The sequence below is a fragment of the Meleagris gallopavo genome, chromosome Z (assembly GCF_000146605.3).
Source record: "Meleagris gallopavo isolate NT-WF06-2002-E0010 breed Aviagen turkey brand Nicholas breeding stock chromosome Z, Turkey_5.1, whole genome shotgun sequence".
Classification (NCBI taxonomy): domain Eukaryota; kingdom Metazoa; phylum Chordata; class Aves; order Galliformes; family Phasianidae; genus Meleagris; species Meleagris gallopavo.
Genome location: NC_015041.2, coordinates 22,041,556 through 22,059,640, shown reverse-complemented (window position 1 = coordinate 22,059,640; position 18,085 = coordinate 22,041,556). Strand labels below are relative to the sequence as shown.

Here is an 18,085-nt window from a genome sequence, read left to right as displayed (position 1 = left end):
TCATCTGGTTTCAACCCCCCTGCTGTGTGCAGGGTTACCAACCACCAGACCAGGCTGCCCAGAGTCACATCCAGCCTGGTCCTGAGTGTCTCCAAGGATGGGGCATCCACAACCTCCTTGGGCAACCTGTTCCATGGTGTCATCACCCTCTAAGTGAAAAATTTCCACCTAATATTTAACCTAAACCTCCCCTGTCTCAGTTTAAGACCATTCCCCTTTGTCCTATCACTATCCACCCTTATAAATAGCCGTTTCTGCTCATGAAGGTGAGAAAAAGAAAAACAGCCTAGGATTATGAGAAGGGAGAATGATATGCACAGCTCTTCAGTCTGGGAAATCTGGATGGGGCTGCCTTTCATATTCTGGTGTGTAACTTCTTACTCTTGGTAGCCTTACTCACAGGCTAGCAAACTCCCTATTCTGTCAGTGTGATATCTGCTCCTTACAGATGTGCAAGGACTTTTGATTTTCTCCCTTGGGAAAGCAACTGTTTCCTCCTGTGGCAAGGGCTCCCAGATCTCCCCCAGTGCCAGAAGTACTGCTGTGGGTCTGCAGCCATGGTAGCAGTTGGGGGTCTGTGCAGTCCACGCAGGACAGACTGCACTGTCTCAAAACCCACTGCACATACTTCAGTGAAGCATGGCCCTAGAGCTTCCCAAGCAGAAGGAGATTCATATTCTGGTCCACAGCAGGTCACTCCCTTCCCACATCAGAGCCCCTTCCCACCATGAGAGCTGCAGAGCATGCCAGCATACAGCAGAGCATGACTAGGAGCAGGATTCCTAGCCATGGCTCCAGCCCACGGCCCCAGCCTGTCACCACGCAGAAATCGTTCAGCTCCCCTCCGATTCTCACCCAGAAAACACAAAAGGTCACGCACAAGACTTGCCTCTGAAATCAGATTGATCTATATAAAGGTTTTTGACTGGCAGGAAAATTTGTTAGGCTGTAATGTGACGTCATGTGCATGTCTAATAAGTGGCTTGATTGACAGACCAACAATTAATAATGTGTCTTCAGGGATAATTAAGTCTGTTGAGTGACACTGTGCTACTTGAAGAAAAAAGGGATCACATTTTCAATCTTATCTTTCTTTTGCCACATGATACTGCCTGAGAGAGAATATTCTGTTTATGATCTGGTAATCTTTTTCTCTAAGCTAGAACATTTCACCTCTGAGGTGGGTTACATGTCCTTGGGTAGCCATCAGACAAAGCAGATGAACAAACTTCTGCAGATACATTAGAGAAGAAATAAGTCTTTTTAAGTACCAAATTCCAGCCACCTGCAGCCAGTTGTGAAAGAGAAGCAGCTCCCAAGGAAGAGAGCTGCAGCTGCATCCACTTGTTTTTCCCTAGCAAGTAGATTCTCAGCTGATGTAAAACAACAAAGCCTACTGCACTTACTGGCATAATTTTGCAACAGCTGAGGACATGAGCTTATGACTTCAAATTAGCCTTCAGTGGAAAGCTGTGCTTCTGTTAGCTGGTTGGTTAAATAAGGACATGTCTATAAAACTGCAAATGTTGCAGTAAAGCAGCTGAAAGAAAACAAGAGCGGCTGTTGCTCAGATTGCAGGTACTTAGGAGGCAAGTAGGCAGAAGATGTTCCTGTAGGATTCCTGCTTTAAATTCTAGGCTGTTCTTGTAGGCCCTGGTCATCTTCATTGGCTGCAGAGCAAATTGTCACAGCATAGCCCTCCATCTACCTGTGGAGTCTGCCTTAAATCTCCTTGTGTTAGGATGACACTACACTCAATCTGTTGCTTGAAAAATGCAATGTGGAAATGTGGATTACAGCTATGGCAAGAAGAACCTGCATATAGGACAAGCTGCAAGGAGCTGAAGAGCAGCTGAACCACCTGGAACATTAAATGAGGCTGTGTTTTGGGAACTGAAAAATGACCAAAAAATTGAGAATACTGCAGAAAAATGCATTTTCCCCAGCTCTGGCTGTGGACATGGAGTGGCAGCAGAAAATATGTCCATAAATTGAGCAAAGTGTGGTTGGAGGAGACGTAGGGCAGGAGAACTTGGCCTTGTTAAACAATTAGCGCTTTGACTAAGTGAAACTAAAGGGTTTTTTGCCTTTGCTTTGATGACCTATTCTATAGTTGTGGGTCATAGAAAATTTTTGGCATTTTTGGCATCTCATTGAAAAGATTAATGGAAAGAAAACCACCTGTCTTTAAAAGCCAAGTTTGAGTTCTGCTTGCAAGTCTAAAAACAGGTTGGCAAACTTGAGATGAAGGATGATTGTGAAACTTCTATCAAATTTTAAGGTATCTCCAGGCTTCTGGATGTTGAAGAATGCTGACCAGGTGATCTAAAAGTTATATAGAATCGTAGAATTATAAAATGATTTAGGTTGGAAGGGACCTTAAAGATTATCAAGCTCCTGCCATGGGCAGGGCTGCCATCCATCAGCTCAGGCTGCACAGGGCACCATCCAACATGGCTTTGAACACCTCCAGGGACAGGGCATCCACAGCTTCTCTGGGCAGCACCTCTTTGCACCTTTGTCTTACCACAAAGTCGGTTCCCCTCCTGCTTATCCCCTCCTTCAAGTACTGGAAGGCCACATTGAGGGCTTCCTGGAGCCTTCTCTTCTCCTAGCTAAACAAGCCCAGTTCCCTCAACCTTTCCTCATAGGAGAGGTGCTCCAGCCCTCTGATCATCTTAGTGCCCCTCCTCTGGACCTGCTCCAAGAGCTTCACATCCTTCCTGTACTGGGGGCCCCAGGCCTGGACGCAGTACTCCAGATGGGGCCTCACAAGATCGGAGTAGAGGGGGACAATCACCTCCCTCTCCCTGCTGGCCACTTCTCTTTTGATATAGATCAGCACTTCAGTATTTGTTTTTCTACACTGACAAAAAACATTCCAGTACTTTCTACTAGGTGAAGGAATCTCATACTTGTGACAAAGGGCTAAGCACTAGGAGCAGTTCTGAGGATAAATACATCATTGCACTGGGCATACTGGTATCTCTTACCTGGCTCATATTCAGTAGTTGAACTGTGTTCCACTCCAACATTTTGCTAATTTGCACCTTAATACTTACAACTGCTTGAGCCTATTGTGTTGAATCATGCCTCCTTCTTTGGGTGAGACAGACTCAGCGAAGGTGACAGCTAGTTCAGCTGAAGTATTTGTCCTTGAATGGGAAAAATATATTATGATATCACATTTTGAAGGGGATTTTGTCAGACAGGAAGTTTATTCTTCACATTGATTCCCTTCTAACAAATTTTCGAATGTGGCATGTGAAGTACTAAGAAATTTCAATATGTCTGACAAATACATTTTGTATATTAAAGTGATCTCAGCATTGAAAACAAAATGACAAATGTTCTGGTAATGCAGAGCAGAACTGTGCGTTTGGGGAAAAGAGGTAGCAGTGGAGGACTCTGCAACATTGCCTGCTGTGCAGGTCCCACGCATGACATTGCCTTCAAGTAATGTTTGGGTAGCTGTGTCGTGTCCTGGAAAGGAGATGTCCTTCTGTGAGGGCACTGGGTCTGATCCAGGCTGTGAGAGGTGAAGGCTGACTCAGCCCAGCACTGATCTGTTGAGACACAGCCTTGGAGCTTCTAACAGGTCCCTTGTGCCAGAGCCACACTGAGCCTGCAACAGCACATCAGAGGTGACTTCCCAGGTGTGCAGATGGCCCACGCCTCTCCTAATGGGCAGAGCCATGTTTCATGGCTCCACTCACCACCTCCCTCTCACAACACTTTTCTCCTTTCTGGGTGAAAACTTTTCTCTTCTTCCACTTGTTAGCCCTGATGGCTTTGTGTAGATGCTGAGTTGAGTCACTGGCAGAGCTGGTAGTGATCATCACCCTCCAGGCAATCTCAGTGTCTGAATATAATATTTGCTTGATTATTTGTAACCTGCTAAACTATGCGCTTCACAGTCCTTGCTTTTATTCAGCGCCATAAATAGTGTTAATGCAACACTTATCATCAAGGCTGCGCAATGCTGATAGTATTTCAGTTCATCAGTCACTTGCATTTGTCATTTCTCTAAGCCACTCAACATGACAAATCACACATCTCTTGTGTCAAGCTGCCCAGAGTTAACAAGCTATGCTTACTTCACCTGACAGAAAGTTCAGCTCTACTTAAAGCCAATTTATAGATACACACACAACTAATAGAAGTGTCATTAAAGAGAGATGTGTGGCAAAGCTCAAAAGAGCGGGTGGATTTTGCTCGATGGGTATACATAGCTGGGGCCACAGATAGGGACAGAGGTCAGTGACAGACAGAGCACTGCCTTCTGAGAGTTGATGAGTGCTAGGTTCAGCCTGGACCACGTGTTTTGGGAGACCCGTTGACGCCAAACCAAAGGTGGACTAAAGGAATGAAGCACAATGCATCATCTTGGACTGGGTGCTTTTGCTACTGGGAATGTTTTCCTTCACTTGTCATTGAAACTGTGGATGGGTTTGTGTAGGAGAATCATATCAGAACATTGATAGGGGCAAATTAATTACTTTAGTCACTTTTCCAGTGTAGATCCACAGCCTCACTGCTTTGACAGCATTTCCAGTAGTTTTGTTCTGTAGTATGGTCATGGTTGATTGATAATCACTGTGGCAATGATCAAACTTCAATCTTGTGTGCCACAAGCAGTCCCCAAATGTAATCATGACCACAGCCACAGTGACAGTCCCAAGAGGCCTGGTAGTCATAGTTTGGTCACCCAAACAACAGGGAGACTTGAGATGTTACTACACTGATTGTTTTTTGGGTATGCATGATGGCTTACCTTTGACTGGGATCCACTGCAGTGGGGTTAGGTGGTGTGTATGTGTGCTGGATGCACAGAGTGATCTGGCTCCAGGTCCTGACAATTAACTGACCTGTACCTGCCATAATGCAGAGTGTGACATAACCTATTAGTAAAGAAGGGGCCTAGTGATCAGTGGTGGGATGTGGTTGCAAAGTCTCCTTCTTTCTCCTCCTTTTCCTCCTCCTCCTCCCCAGCACCTGCAGGCAAGGAGGTAGTAATACACTGAGGAGCCTAGGGCCATGGAGACCCAGAAATATGAAAGTTTCCTTTGCTAGCCCAGTATTGTGAAGTATTCAGTAATGGTCTGTGAGTACTGAGTGACCTCAGTGTCATCTATGGTGACTTATGGGATGAGGGAAATTGACCAGAAACAGGAGCTCCCTCGGGCAGTTAGACTAGATGATCTCTTCCAACTGAACTTTGTCCTGTGCTGTTCTCTTCTATTCCATTCTATTTCATTCCATTCCACTCTTGTTCCACAGTCTCTCAGGTTTTGAAGCAAAATTTTTCTAGGTCTATGTTAACAACATGGTTTCCTAGTGATCTCTGTACCTGTAATTTGTCATACAACCTTGCCTTTGCTTCTTTTTGCATAGTATTTTTTTCAAAGCTGTAATTGATAAAATTTAGCAAGGACAGAACTGAAAGTTTAGCCCCAGTAGTAGCATTTGTCACATTTCAGGGCCAGTAGATCTCTTTGCCTCCTTTATCCAGGCTAGCTAATCCCACTTACCAGGAATAATAGGGTGAAAGAATTGTAGCCAGCTGAATGCCATACCTGTATAATCAAATGTAAATGACATGTAGCTTTGTGCCATCCCACAAAGACACAGGCCTTCGTTTGGGACTGTTGCCATATGAGAAGCAGCAAGGGCTGGAAAGTGCTACAGCTCCCAGACACCATGCATGAAAGAAAAAACTACACTGTTAATTAATTCTGAATTAAAACAGAGATGAGCACAAGGGAAATGTATGTAATTTAGCACAGTGGCTAGCAGCTGACACAGCAGGCACACAGGTTAGGCTGAGGCCTAACCAGAGATCCTGAACTGTGCATCCCCCTGCATGTATCTCTCCAGCCAGACGAATGCTGGTGATGAACAGCACCAACAGCTGAAGATGGAGTGCCTGAGGCAGAAATTGACTTTTACTGAAATTGGTGGTGAAGCACCTTGGGATTGCTGCTGCTCTTACTGGGCCAAGGAACTGCCTATTACAGACACAGAGCAGCCCATGGGACATGCAATGGTCTGCCACTGGGATGCTTCTTACAGTGTCTTTGTGAAGAAGTCTGTGTATAAATAAAAGGACTTCTCATGGAGATTCTGCAGGGGGCTGTTTGAGGAGGTAGAGTCTCAAGGGACACTCCTGGAGAGCCAAAGCTTTGCGGTTCACAACACCCCATCTCCTTTTTCACAGGGGAGGCAGCCCCACGGGGTATCTACAGCTTTAGTGCCACTCGCTGGATAGCTTGGTGCCAATAGCATTATCCATGGGCTCACTGTACAGTGGTGAGGAGAGGAAAACACATTGATCACCTGCACTGCAGCACAGAGCATCATTTCATCTCCATGGGAGAGGGTAAACAGTGTTTCACTACACTTTATTCAGCAGTATTTTCTGCATCTCTCAGCACAGCAGGATCTCTCCTCTGAAGCTGCAGTTGACAAGACACCCATAGGCTCCCAGCATGACACATGGTAGGGGCTGGGGGTCCCCTAAGCACTCCCACGACCTTTCTTGAGACTCCAGAGTGACTCTGAGGCACCACAGCACAGGGCAGGTGATGTCCTACACAGAGTCCCAACACTGAGTCACAGCCGTGGGGCTGGCTGATGTGGTGGTGTCACAGTGAGATAGCTGCCAATAACAGGGCCAGACCAGGAATGTGTCCTGTTGTATTGTCCTATTTGATGTTAACAACACAAAATTGTCCTGTGAAATGTTAATGTGACTCAACACAATGAAAGAAAAATTGCACCTCCCTCATTTGCCCAAAGGTTTATATCTCGTTTAAATTGATTTTCCCTTCCAAAATGCCGTAGCAAACATTTTAAACCCTTTTTAAACTGTTGATTTTTCCTTGCTTTGTTAGGTGTAATCACAATTCCTAGAGACCTCAGGCTCATCCTTCACCACAGGCAGAGTTGGGAGAAGGGTCTGCATGGAGGAGGGCAGGCTCCGAGGGGAGGGGGCTGGGGAGGGCCAGGTGCGGCACAGAAAGCACAGAGCTGCCATGGGTCCTGTTTGGCAGCAGTTGTGCAGGAGACTCCTCACCTCTCTCAGCTCACTGTTAGCTGGGGAATCCCTGCACCTCACTCGCTAGCAACTCACAGCCCAGGGTTGTCTGCCTCCCAGGGCATCCCTGCAGGTAGTGCTGACCCAGACCTCAGCTATGCATGGCTGTTGGTATGGTTTGTCTGAGCAGATGAGCTCATAGGTGGATTATCAGACAGGTTGAGCTCCAGTGTCACCTATTCTTCCCTCTTTTTTACAGTTGAATTCAACCAGGCCTTCAGTAACAGATGAAATTCTCACAAACAAGCACTCTCCTTCCTTCAATGGAAACCTTCAGTTCAGCAGCTGAGATCTGGGCTGGGGGTCAACAGGGTCAGCCTGGACAGATGGGGGCTGGATGCTGCCAAGTGCCTGGAAGTGGGTGATCTGGGTTCTTACAGGGCCAAAACAGAGCTCTGGACACCACATCTGCGTGCTGTGGTCACACTCTTGATGTTTCCCAGAGTTGCTCCCACAAGCAAGCAGCAGGCTGCCCACTGTGCTGTGCTCCTGGCTTGCTTCATCTCTTCAGGAAGCAAATGTACAGAGAAGCGTGGGAGGCTGAGCTCTCCTGCAAGCTCCTCCTTGTCCTGCGGACTCCTGTTCCCCAGGCACATCCCAGCACAGATGCAACCGCAAGCATCCTCTGGTGGCTGGGGCTACACCCTGTGGCTTTCCAGCAAAACCTCAATTCCCCAGTAAGCTCCAGTGGATTTTAGGTTCTGAACTCCAGTGGTGCTTCTGACAGTGCTTGTCCCAGACCACAGGACTTAAACCATTCAAGGCGAGGACATGGGGATGAATTAATTCAGCCTCAATTCATTCTGCCATTAACCACTCTGTGCTTTAAGCAATTTTAACAACCTCTGTGCATCACAGCGCCAAAGTTCAATAACTGTTTTCTGTTTCCTCCGCACACTTTACGCTGTACAGATATAGCATAATGACAGAAGGGCTTCTGAGGAGTACTATGGTTTATAGTGAACTACAAATGTAAAAATTATAGCAGAGTGAGGTCAAAGCCATAGGTATACAGACAGAATAAAATTTTGTTATTATTATTTGATCAGCAAGTGGTGTGCATCAGCTGGCAAATGTTTCTGCTTACAAGCCCTATACGTGAAAGCAGAAGCAGCAAAGCTAAAGCTTTGGATGTTTTTACCTTTTGTTATTGTTGTTGTTTTGTTTTGTTTTGTTTTGTTTTGCTGAACCAAAGCGAGCTTTTAACAGAAAGGCTTAGTGCAGGAGATGTTAGCATGATGCTGAGTTTGGGGAAGGATGGTTACTGTACACAAGGCATGGATGGATCACCTGAAGTCAGAAGTACGAAGAACATGCCACAAAGCAAACCTCTGCTGAGTTCCCAATTTTCAGTACTCTGCAGAGTATAGATCTTCACCCCAGCTTCATTTTTTGAAGGTATTTCCCTGGTTTCCCTTTAGATCAGGAATGAGAAACAGCTGTATCGATTGTTCAGTGGGAAATGCCCTCTCCGAAGCTCCTAGGTTTCCTAATTCCAACGAAAGCTGTATCTGAGGGGAGGGCTGCTCGGTTTTCCCTTGTCCTTCCAGCAGACCCGTTGTGCGGGAGCAGGAAGACAGCGCTGGGGCAGCAGGAGGAGTCCCGGGTCCAGAGTGCCCCCGGAGCCAGCAGCAGGAGATGAGAGGGAGGGATGCTCCTCGCCTATCCCTTTGCGCTTAGTGCCTGGAAATCTCGGTGCCGAGCGGGGACGGGCTCTCCCCCGAGAGCTCTGCAGCTCCGCCAGACAGAGCCGTAGCACTGGCACTGACAGCGCGGGGAGCGAAACGGGAATTCGTGGCTCTGATTTGGACCCTCGTCATGCCCACCTACTGTGTCACTGCGAGAGGAATTCAGTTACCATGGTTTAACCTATCAGTACGGGGACCAAGTGCCTCCCCTCCCAACTGCTCTATAAAAAGAGTCTCCGAAGATGCCCCGGCGGCTCCTGCCTCCCGGCTCCGAGCAGCAGGTGCTCAGCGCGCACGGACGGGCTGCCGCTATGCCGTCTGCCTTCCAGCTGCAGTGCCACCTCGTCTTCATCCTGCTGGCAGCCTCCAAAGGGGACACCCGCTACCTCGAGGTGAGCAACGGGGCGAGCACATCTCACAGCACTTCTCCACTCTCTGCTAACTTTATCCCCTTTATTCCTCTGTTCCTATTCCCACTGCCCCTGGACGAAGGACTGACATTAACACACCCCCCTGCATTTTCATTCATTTACCTGTCCTTTTCTCAACCTTGTGCTTTTGGCTAAGGAACACAGTCTCGTTGTGTGGGGCTCAGCTCTCAGAGGCCAGGTTACTCCTCATTGCAGCAGCTCCCGACCGAGCTGTTATGCAGCTGTACCCCTTCTGGAGCAGGGATGCAATCTGCCCGCATCTGCTCTGGAGAGCTGCAGGGAGGGGCTGCGTTTCATGTTGTCCCGTCCTCTTCCCACTGTCTCTCCACAGGTGAGGGATGCTGGTGAAGATGAGCCCTTCCTGCTCCTCAGCGAAGACCTGAAGCGGGAGCTGTCTGCAGGACACATCTACCGGCGGTCTCTGCGTGAGTTATCTTTGATGGTGGGAGGGTGCAGAGGGAGCTCGGGGCTCTTTGGGAGTGATGGGGCCAAGGGGAGATGGGTAGAGTGTTGTAATTTTGGAAAGCTGAGGCAGGGAGCTCAGAGCAGGGCTCTGACCCGGGCTCAGGCCAGGGCCGGGGTCTCATCAATGGGAGGGTCTTACACCTGCAACCCCAGGCAGAGCCCAGCTCCAGTAGATGGGGTGGATGGAGAAGCTGTGATGAGTGAGGAATCTGAAGGAACTCAGGGTCTGCACACCTGTGCATGCACAGCAGCAATTTTGCACCCCGATGCGTTCTGACATGTCACACCAATGAGCATCCCCTGGAGCTCAGCAGCTTTTGGTTCACCTGTGACCCCCTCCTCCCCGCTGCTGGATCGATCCCTGCTGTCCCCATGCCCGGCAGCGGGCACTGGCTGTGTGCTGCCTGCAGGCAGAGCAAAGCCCGGCCCTGTCTCTGCAGGCTGCATTGACATGCTGAGCATTGAGGGGCAGTTCACCTTTACTGCCGATCAGCCCCAGTTGCACTGCGCCACATTCTTCATCGGTGAACCTGAGGAGCTCCTCAACATTGAATATGACTTTGTGAATATCGACTGCCAAGGAGGTGACTTCCTGAAGGTAGGGAGCTGCTGTTTGTCTCCGTCCCTGCTCTGGATGTTGGGTGCTGGCTGTATATGGTAGGGGAAGGCAGCACACATGCATGAGTGCCTGTGTGCACACAGAGCTTTTAAAAAGCATTTGTGACTGACTGAGAAGTTTAATTTGCACGAGCTAAGGCTCTTGACCCACTAGAAGGCTTTTCTCATTGCTTCTCTTACCCCACAAGCCATGCAAGCACTGATGATGCATTCTCTGCTGTTACTGAGCCAGGACTTCCATGCTCGGGGCATTGGCTAGTTAGGATGTGGATATTTGCAGGAAGAATTTTCAAATGACCCTGCCAGAGGTTTTCAGAACATTTGTTCTCACTCAGCGGGAAGTTTGTGACAAAGAGCAATTCATACTCGAGAACAGGGAAACTTTGCTGAACCATTCTGCTGGCAGACAGAAGAGTTGGCTGAGATATGAAGTCAGTTCTGGAGGGCAGGCAGGAGAGCATCTGTTTGCTCCTCTGTCACCATGCTGCACTCTGAGCACAGCACTGAGCTCTGTATGCGGCAGCAGACTGAGCTGCTGGGAAGCCCTGTCTCTCTGCCCCTTGCTGGGGTTTCCCCAGATGTTACTGCAGGCTGTCCCAGCTTTCTGTGTGCCCATGTACCTCAAACTCAGAGTTGCCTTCAAAAGCTGGACAAACACCAAGTGATCTCCAGGGCTTTATAACAGTTTCCTTCCTTCGATTATTATGTCCACAGTTCAATTGTGCTGCTGTATTTCTACAGGTAGCTTTTCTCTGGTGTAATCTGAGCAGCTGCTTCACAAGACTTCCAAAAATTTTCAATATCAGCAAATCTGGAGACCAAGTCCTGCAGCTCTGCCATCAAAGCATCCCATGCACATTCACAGGATTACTTACCATAGCAGTGGCAGGATCTGGTCCTCAGATGCTTGAAATGCTAGAAGGGAGTGCAGACGGAGTTGCCGGGTAGGAGAGGGAAACAAGAGGAAGGTAACTCCTGTGCTGGAGTTAATAGCTTTCTATTCTGACACATTTCTCTGCTCATGGGGAGGGCAATTTTTTTGCTATTTTTGTTGTGGGGGAAAGATTTGTAGACAGTGCTGATTAATTTTTAGCCAAGTAGGCAGAGTCTGTGCTGCATTCCACTGGCTAGAGTCTACTGAAAGAAAAGACACAGGAGAGTGTGCCAAAAATTCCTCCCCAGAGCTTCATTGTGCTATGCTTCTGGGCTGAAACACCAGTGCTCTGGGAGGCCGCTGGGCTCATTAAAGATAAGCTGATGATACAGATGGTGGAAAACTACAGGCCAGAACAGTGAACCTAGCGGTCAAGGTACAAGAAGGCAACTTTTTTTGATGGTGGCTTTCACATCAGGTTGGCCAGAAGCTGGTTATGGTAGGAACGGAATTGCTATACTAATGAATCCAGAATCTGATACCAAGTTGATGGTGTTGAAGCAAAAAGAACTGTTTCCATCAAAGATACTTCACCAAAATAGTCATTTGAAGGAAATAAAAACAAAATTAGGATTTATACCTGTTCTATTCCTAAGTACTGATTGAAGCTTGGATAAACGGTAGGGTGTATATAAACAAAAAGAATTTTTGGTTTTATTTGGAGGCTCTGAATTGGCCATCAAATGTCAAAGCAGTGCCCATAATACTTTACACTTCTCTTCTCTGCTGGTAGGATGATACACAAAAGCCCTGGTTACAATTGTTGAACCCCTGCAGGTATTTGATGGCTGGATACTCAAAGGAGAGAAGTTTCCTAGTTCCTTGGACCACCCCCTCCCCACTTCCCAAAGGTACACAGACTTCTGTGAGAGTGGTGCTGTCCAGACGAGCATCAGGTCATCACAGAATGTGGCAATGATCTTCTTCAGGATTCATCAGCCAGGCAATGGATTTACAATCACAGTCAAGAAGAGTGCCAACCTCTTCCGTAAGTCTGATTTCATGTTACCAAGTGGCTTGCAGTTTTGGTGGGAAGCAGAACAATAGTGTCATTGGCACTGAATTCTCTGATAATGTCTGCACTGACACAGTTCTGGTGAGATTCTTCCGAGTGTCTGACTGTTTCAGTGTATGTCTGTGCAGGAGAGAGAAAAATAACAAAGTACGGGAGAGCATTTGAGCATGGCTTCTGTTTTAAAATAAGAAGGATCTTTCAAAGCAGATCTCTCATATTGAACACTGTTATGTCTTATGGTTTGAGCAAGTAGTATTAAACCAGAGATTTTAATCTGAGCAATTTCTGAATATGAGTAAACAAGGAGAAAGTATTTGAAAAAATTCAACAGTACATTTAGTATCAGAATGGTGATGTGAGGAGTGTTGTGTGAGTCTAGTTGTAAGTTATTTCCCTAAGCCTATGAGCTGCCAGGGCACAAATAATGGTCACTTGCATCATTTTTCCAAAAGTGCTAGTGATGCAGACAACAAGCCTGAGCTGTTAATGTTAAACTTTAAGACAAAATCAGTCTGTGCTGCTCTGGTTTCACAGAAGAGTTTGAGTTGGAAGGAACCCTCAGAGCCCATCTAATCCAACTCTCCTGCAGTAAACAGGGACAACTACAGGTAGATCAGGTTGCTCAGAGACCTATCCAGGCTGACCGTGTATCTCCAGGGACAGGGTGTTTCAATGGGATATGTCACGGGGTAAGGAAACCCCGCTGTGAGGAGCAAGACAGGACCTGTGGGTTTGCTGGCAGTATCAGTTGGTAACAAATAAAAACAAATGAAAGCCCTGCACACATGTTTACCATTCTTTAAAGTGGCAAAAAAGTACTGATGCGTGCATTTGGGGCACGTGCTCTCCCATCAACAGCTCATCCCAAAACTCTGCCAGACCTGATACTATGCCATAACCAATGGATGGAGAATTTCTAAGGAACAAATGCTCTTCAAGAAAACCTAAAAATACCACATATGTATTTTTCAGCATATGTCTTCAACTCTCAGCTGTTAAACTGTTCTTTGTAATTACTAGAAGTACATGATTTTACTACACATGGGCAGTAATGACAACACAACTAACTCTTGTACTTTCTCCTGTGCTCCAGCTTGCAATGTCATCTCTCAGACTCCCTCAGGAAGGTTTACCATGGTCATTCCTCATCAACACAGAAACTGCAGTTTTTCTATAATTTACCCGGTGGTGATAAAAATCTCCGATCTCATCCTGGGACATTTAAACGGCCTCTTTTTAAAGGTAAGTTGTTTGTTAGTTGGCAAATAACTGCTACGTGCAGTTTTCCTGGTAGTCTGGAACAGGGGTGGCCACAGCTCTGGCTGTGAGGCTGTGTGTGCTTCAGAGCAGTGTGTGCTCAGCCTGAGAGCTGGGCCCCCAGAGACCAGAGATGGGTCTGTCTGTTGCCTCTGTAATATTGCAGAGACAAATCAACAGTGCAAAGTGCCATTAAGACATGTAAATATTTTGTACTGTAAAAAGGGTAAGAATTACATTAGAAATAAAGGAGTGCTCTGCCAGAGTTGTCTGCCTGCATTTAAACTTATCAAAGTACATACATAAGTTGCTCCAAAAGTAATGTCCCCCATTTATTTCTATGGAAACTACAACAGATACAAAACGCACAGTAATGCTATTCAACAGTGAAAATTAACAGATACGAAACACCTAACATTGTCACCACTGTTGGCCAGTTCATGGGGATGAGTTGAGATTCTCTTCATTTCATGATGTGACAGCTGTGTATGGCCATTTGTAACATGGCTTATCTTTCATGTCACTGTTGCCACTGCTGCAGCACACCACCTTGCTGTTCAGTCTCCATAAATATTCAGCAAGCATCAGTGAATGTCAGTGGGTGCCATTTTTCTGTATGGAGGAACTCGGTGCCCCACCTTTACTTCATGTTCATTTCCATGTGAGACACCAGTTTGTCAGACTGCCCTTCTGTTGCCACCTGTCACACAGCAACAAAATGTAATGGAATATTGGTGAGAAGGTTCAGCCTCCACTGCCATTCCACCAACAGAGAGGAGACATGGATTAAGCAGCAAGGTATTATCACAGTGGAAATCCAGCTACATTTGGCTGATCCTCTGCTCATTGTGCTGAACATCCCCTGGCCCATGTGCTCTGGCACACATCATTTGGTGCTCTGTGATGACCAGGAAGGGAGGACAAGAGATGCTGGTGGCATCCTGTGCTTGGAAGGTCTAAAAAGGTGCAGGTAACAGCATGTCAGAGGGATAACAGCAAGGATGTTTGTCTTCTGCTGCCAGTGAGACTGTAGCCTCAGTCTTCCCTGGGGCTTGGCAACACCTGGGCGGTAGTCAGGGCCCATGATCATCATGGCAAGGTGCTAGCAGGAGGCAGGGCGTGAAAAGGCAGACATAGAGGAAGCAACTTGGTGAACAGGCAGACAAGAACCAGTGGCAATGTCTCTGTCAGTGGAAAATATGGTCTCATTCATTTTTTATTTTGAGGGGTTTGCCTCAAAGGAAAGTTTTAAAGAGTTTAGAGCAAAATGAAGACACAGCTATTTGGTTTTGTGTGTGGTACCCCAGCATGAAGGACAGCATGAATGAAAGTGCTAAGAGTATCTATTTTTATTAAGATAAGGAATGCATGATAATTGTTTGCCACCTGTGCTGACAGGCAGCAAGAGCTGATCTGCTGATGCTGCAGGAAAAGAAAACAAAAAATGAAGAAACAATGTATTAAGAGGGTCCAGGCTTCAAAACTTGGGTGGAAAGAGTAACTTGCACCAAAACTGATAGAGGAAGAGGAGTTGTTAGGAGCATCTCAAAAGTCTGATAGCAAGGCCTAAGACTCAGGAAGAAAAAATGACAACCCTGGTGGAGGCTGGAGGGTTCTGGAACGGCTCTGGGCAGAAACAAGGAGCTTTTAAGAGATGTTTAAATCTCAGTTGTACAGTGAAGGAGAATAAGAAGCGTGAAGGAGTGATCAACGAAATGGCAGAGTAGGTGGGAAGATCTCAGGAACAAGGGTCAGCCTTGCAGTGCTGGAGACAGGCTGCCAGTCAGACAGTGGGAATTAGGTTTGCAGCGTGGTGCCTGTGGACAAAACCAGCCACAACTTGTTGGCTTCAGCCACCCTTTGTTATCTCCTTGCCTTACATACTGCTTTCACAAGGACACTTAAGATAGAGAGGAGATAATTCACTGCATGCCAGCTGGGTGTGAGCACATGTGCAGCACTGACTCCGTTCATTTGGTTAAGTGTCTGAGCACCCAGGATCAAATTGCTTACCTGTGCTGGGAGCAATTGGATGAACATCTTAAATACATGCCAGTGATTTTTCAGAGCCTACTTAGGTCTTTATTTGAAGTTTCTTCAATAAATTAATTTATAAACGTCAGATTGAAATACTATTGCTTGAACAGCCTAATTTTTAACAGGCTTGAGCATAAAGTACTTCTGAATCCTGGTGTTGACTGCAGTCCTGTCTAGAGAATTGTTGTTTTCATCAAAACGTGGCAAGTAATTTTTATTTTCTGTCTTCTTAGAATCCATCAGTGAGCTGTGCAGGAGTGGGGGACTTTGTGGAGCTGTTAGGAGGAACTGGCTTAGACCCATCCAAGATGTTTCCACTGGCTGACCTCTGTCATTCCTTTCATGGGTCTGGTGAGAGCTCTTCCTTCCTCATCTCCCTCTACAAATGAACATGTAACCGGAGGGGCCATGCACAGCTCTCCTAAGCGCAGGTTTCCTTCAGACAAGTGAACTTGATGTGTAGCAAAACGTGAGAGTCAGCATCCAGGGGCGGGATGCAGCACATCCATAAACAGCTCTACTCACCCCTGCAGTAATTATGATAATAAGATTAAGTTACATATATTTTTAAAATACTTATGACACATATGATTATTAGTGTCAACAGACAAGCCTGGAAATTCATAATAAATGCAGGCAGAGTTGTTACAATTCAGCTATGGCATTTAAACTGCTTTCCTGGCAGTGTAAAGGAAGAGAAATCACACTTCAACAGTCCGGGTGCTTCCAGCATTGTGATGTTGTTAGTTTTGGAGATCTCCAGGGTAGAATGTCATTACCCCTTACCTTTGACTTCTAGTATCCAACTGCAGCAACTGCAAGCATGCACCATCCTCTGTGTCCTATAAATGCATGAGACTGTAGGTGAGTGGGGGGAGTGAGCAGCATCTGCCAGAGCAAAGGCTGCAGCATCTGATGGAATAGCAAGACTGTTATAAAGGAAGACTAATAACTGTAAAATAAGGTATTTAGACAGCAATACCAGTCGTTACTATGCCCAAACATTCTTTGTTTCCAAAACCCTATTATTAGCTTGTAATTTTCAGTGCAACAGATCATTTTTCCCTCTCTCTCATATAATTTTATCTTAATGTCTTCTCTCTGTTTTTTCCCTGATTAGCCCAAATGAAGATTGGTTGTGACAATACTGTGCTACGGATGGTCTCCAGTGGCAAACACATCAATCGTGTGACATTTGAGTATTATCAGCTTGATCTGCAGGAAATAGAAAACAGAAAGGAGAATAGCATTGAAGAATTCTGCTTCCCTGGTATCTGAAAAACCAGGCAACACATTTTCATGTTGCTAATCATAATAATGTTCTGGCAAATGAAAAAAATGTAATTTTCCTTTAACCAGCTGTTGGTTTCAAGCCTTTCTATGGTGCAAGCATTTTATTTAATTTTCTTCTTCATACAAATCAATCATTCATATGAGCAAGGAGGAAAAAGCATATTTTTCTTCGTTACTACAATTATTTTCTGCAGTATTTAAAATAACTTACTATACCCCAAATCAATAACAAGAACAGAAGGCTAAGTTTCCAGTATACGTATTATTAGGGGAACAGACATAAATCCTCTGTGTATCCAGTCAGAGCACATAAAAAAACAACAGTATGTATGAATTTAATGCAGAAAATTTATCCTTTTATATCAAGAATGAACAAAAATATAAGGTGGTTGAATACATTTCCAGTTCTGTAGCAGGAAATCCAACATTAATGTGTGTAAAAATGACTTGTTTGTTTATGACTATAAATGTACTATTTAATGACTTGTTTTTAATAAAAATTTATGGCATGGATATTTCCTTACATGAATCCAAACATGAATAAATAAGTTCAAAGAGTTGGCAAAACAGTATCATGTTGTATTTTTCTGAAGAGCTCTCTTTTAACATTCTGGTTAAACTTCTTAAGTCTTGTACAGTTTTCTGGAAATGATGATTTTGTGCATATGTAGCTGTAAAACTGTGGAGTATTAAAGTGACATTATGGGCAGAGCTTTGGTTTGCCGATTTTCCATTCCCATTCAGGTGCAGTAGCTGCTTACCTGCACCTTCTCTGTTATACCATTTTTAGTCAGGTGTCCAGCACACCCATGGAGGCAAGTTATTTTTCCAGACCTTTGGTGATCTCTAAGGGGAGTATAAGCCTGGTGAGCTCTAGGAAGCACAGCAGAAGACCAGGGCTTCGAGCTTGGAAGTATTAAGATGGATTTGCATGCTTTTTGGAGGTGCTACCTGGCAAACACTGGGGTCAACAGTTCCTTCCTTGATGTTTGATAACAATAAACACTGTTTATTGTTATTGATTGATCCAGTTGCATGCCTGAAACCTTCAGAGCTGATCTGTGTGATCTATATCACATTTGGACACCAAAAATCAAGTGTCTTGAGTATTCAGCAGCTGTGCAGTTATATCCCTTGCCCCAGCAGAAGTGGGCAAAAACCTCAGGATGCCTTAAGTTTTCCTCGGTAGGGTTTTGTGAACTCAGTTCTGGATATTAGCTGACTTAATAAAAGAGGTTATTAACCTTCTTA

The 18,085-nt window shown here is 45.7% G+C and overlaps 1 protein-coding gene across 1 annotated transcript; it reads left to right on the top strand.

Annotated features, from left to right (window-relative positions):
* Positions 1-8,810: 8,810 nt before the first annotated feature.
* CRHBP (corticotropin releasing hormone binding protein) lies at positions 8,811-17,563 on the top strand. The gene is made up of 7 exons (XM_010725536.3): positions 8,811-9,176; positions 9,547-9,640; positions 10,121-10,278; positions 12,010-12,220; positions 13,341-13,489; positions 15,775-15,892; positions 16,662-17,563. The coding sequence occupies exons 1-7, from the start codon at positions 9,027-9,029 to the stop codon at positions 16,817-16,819; spliced, it is 1,038 nt and encodes a 345-aa protein (XP_010723838.1). The 5' UTR covers positions 8,811-9,026; the 3' UTR covers positions 16,820-17,563.
* The last annotated feature ends 522 nt before the right edge of the window (positions 17,564-18,085 follow it).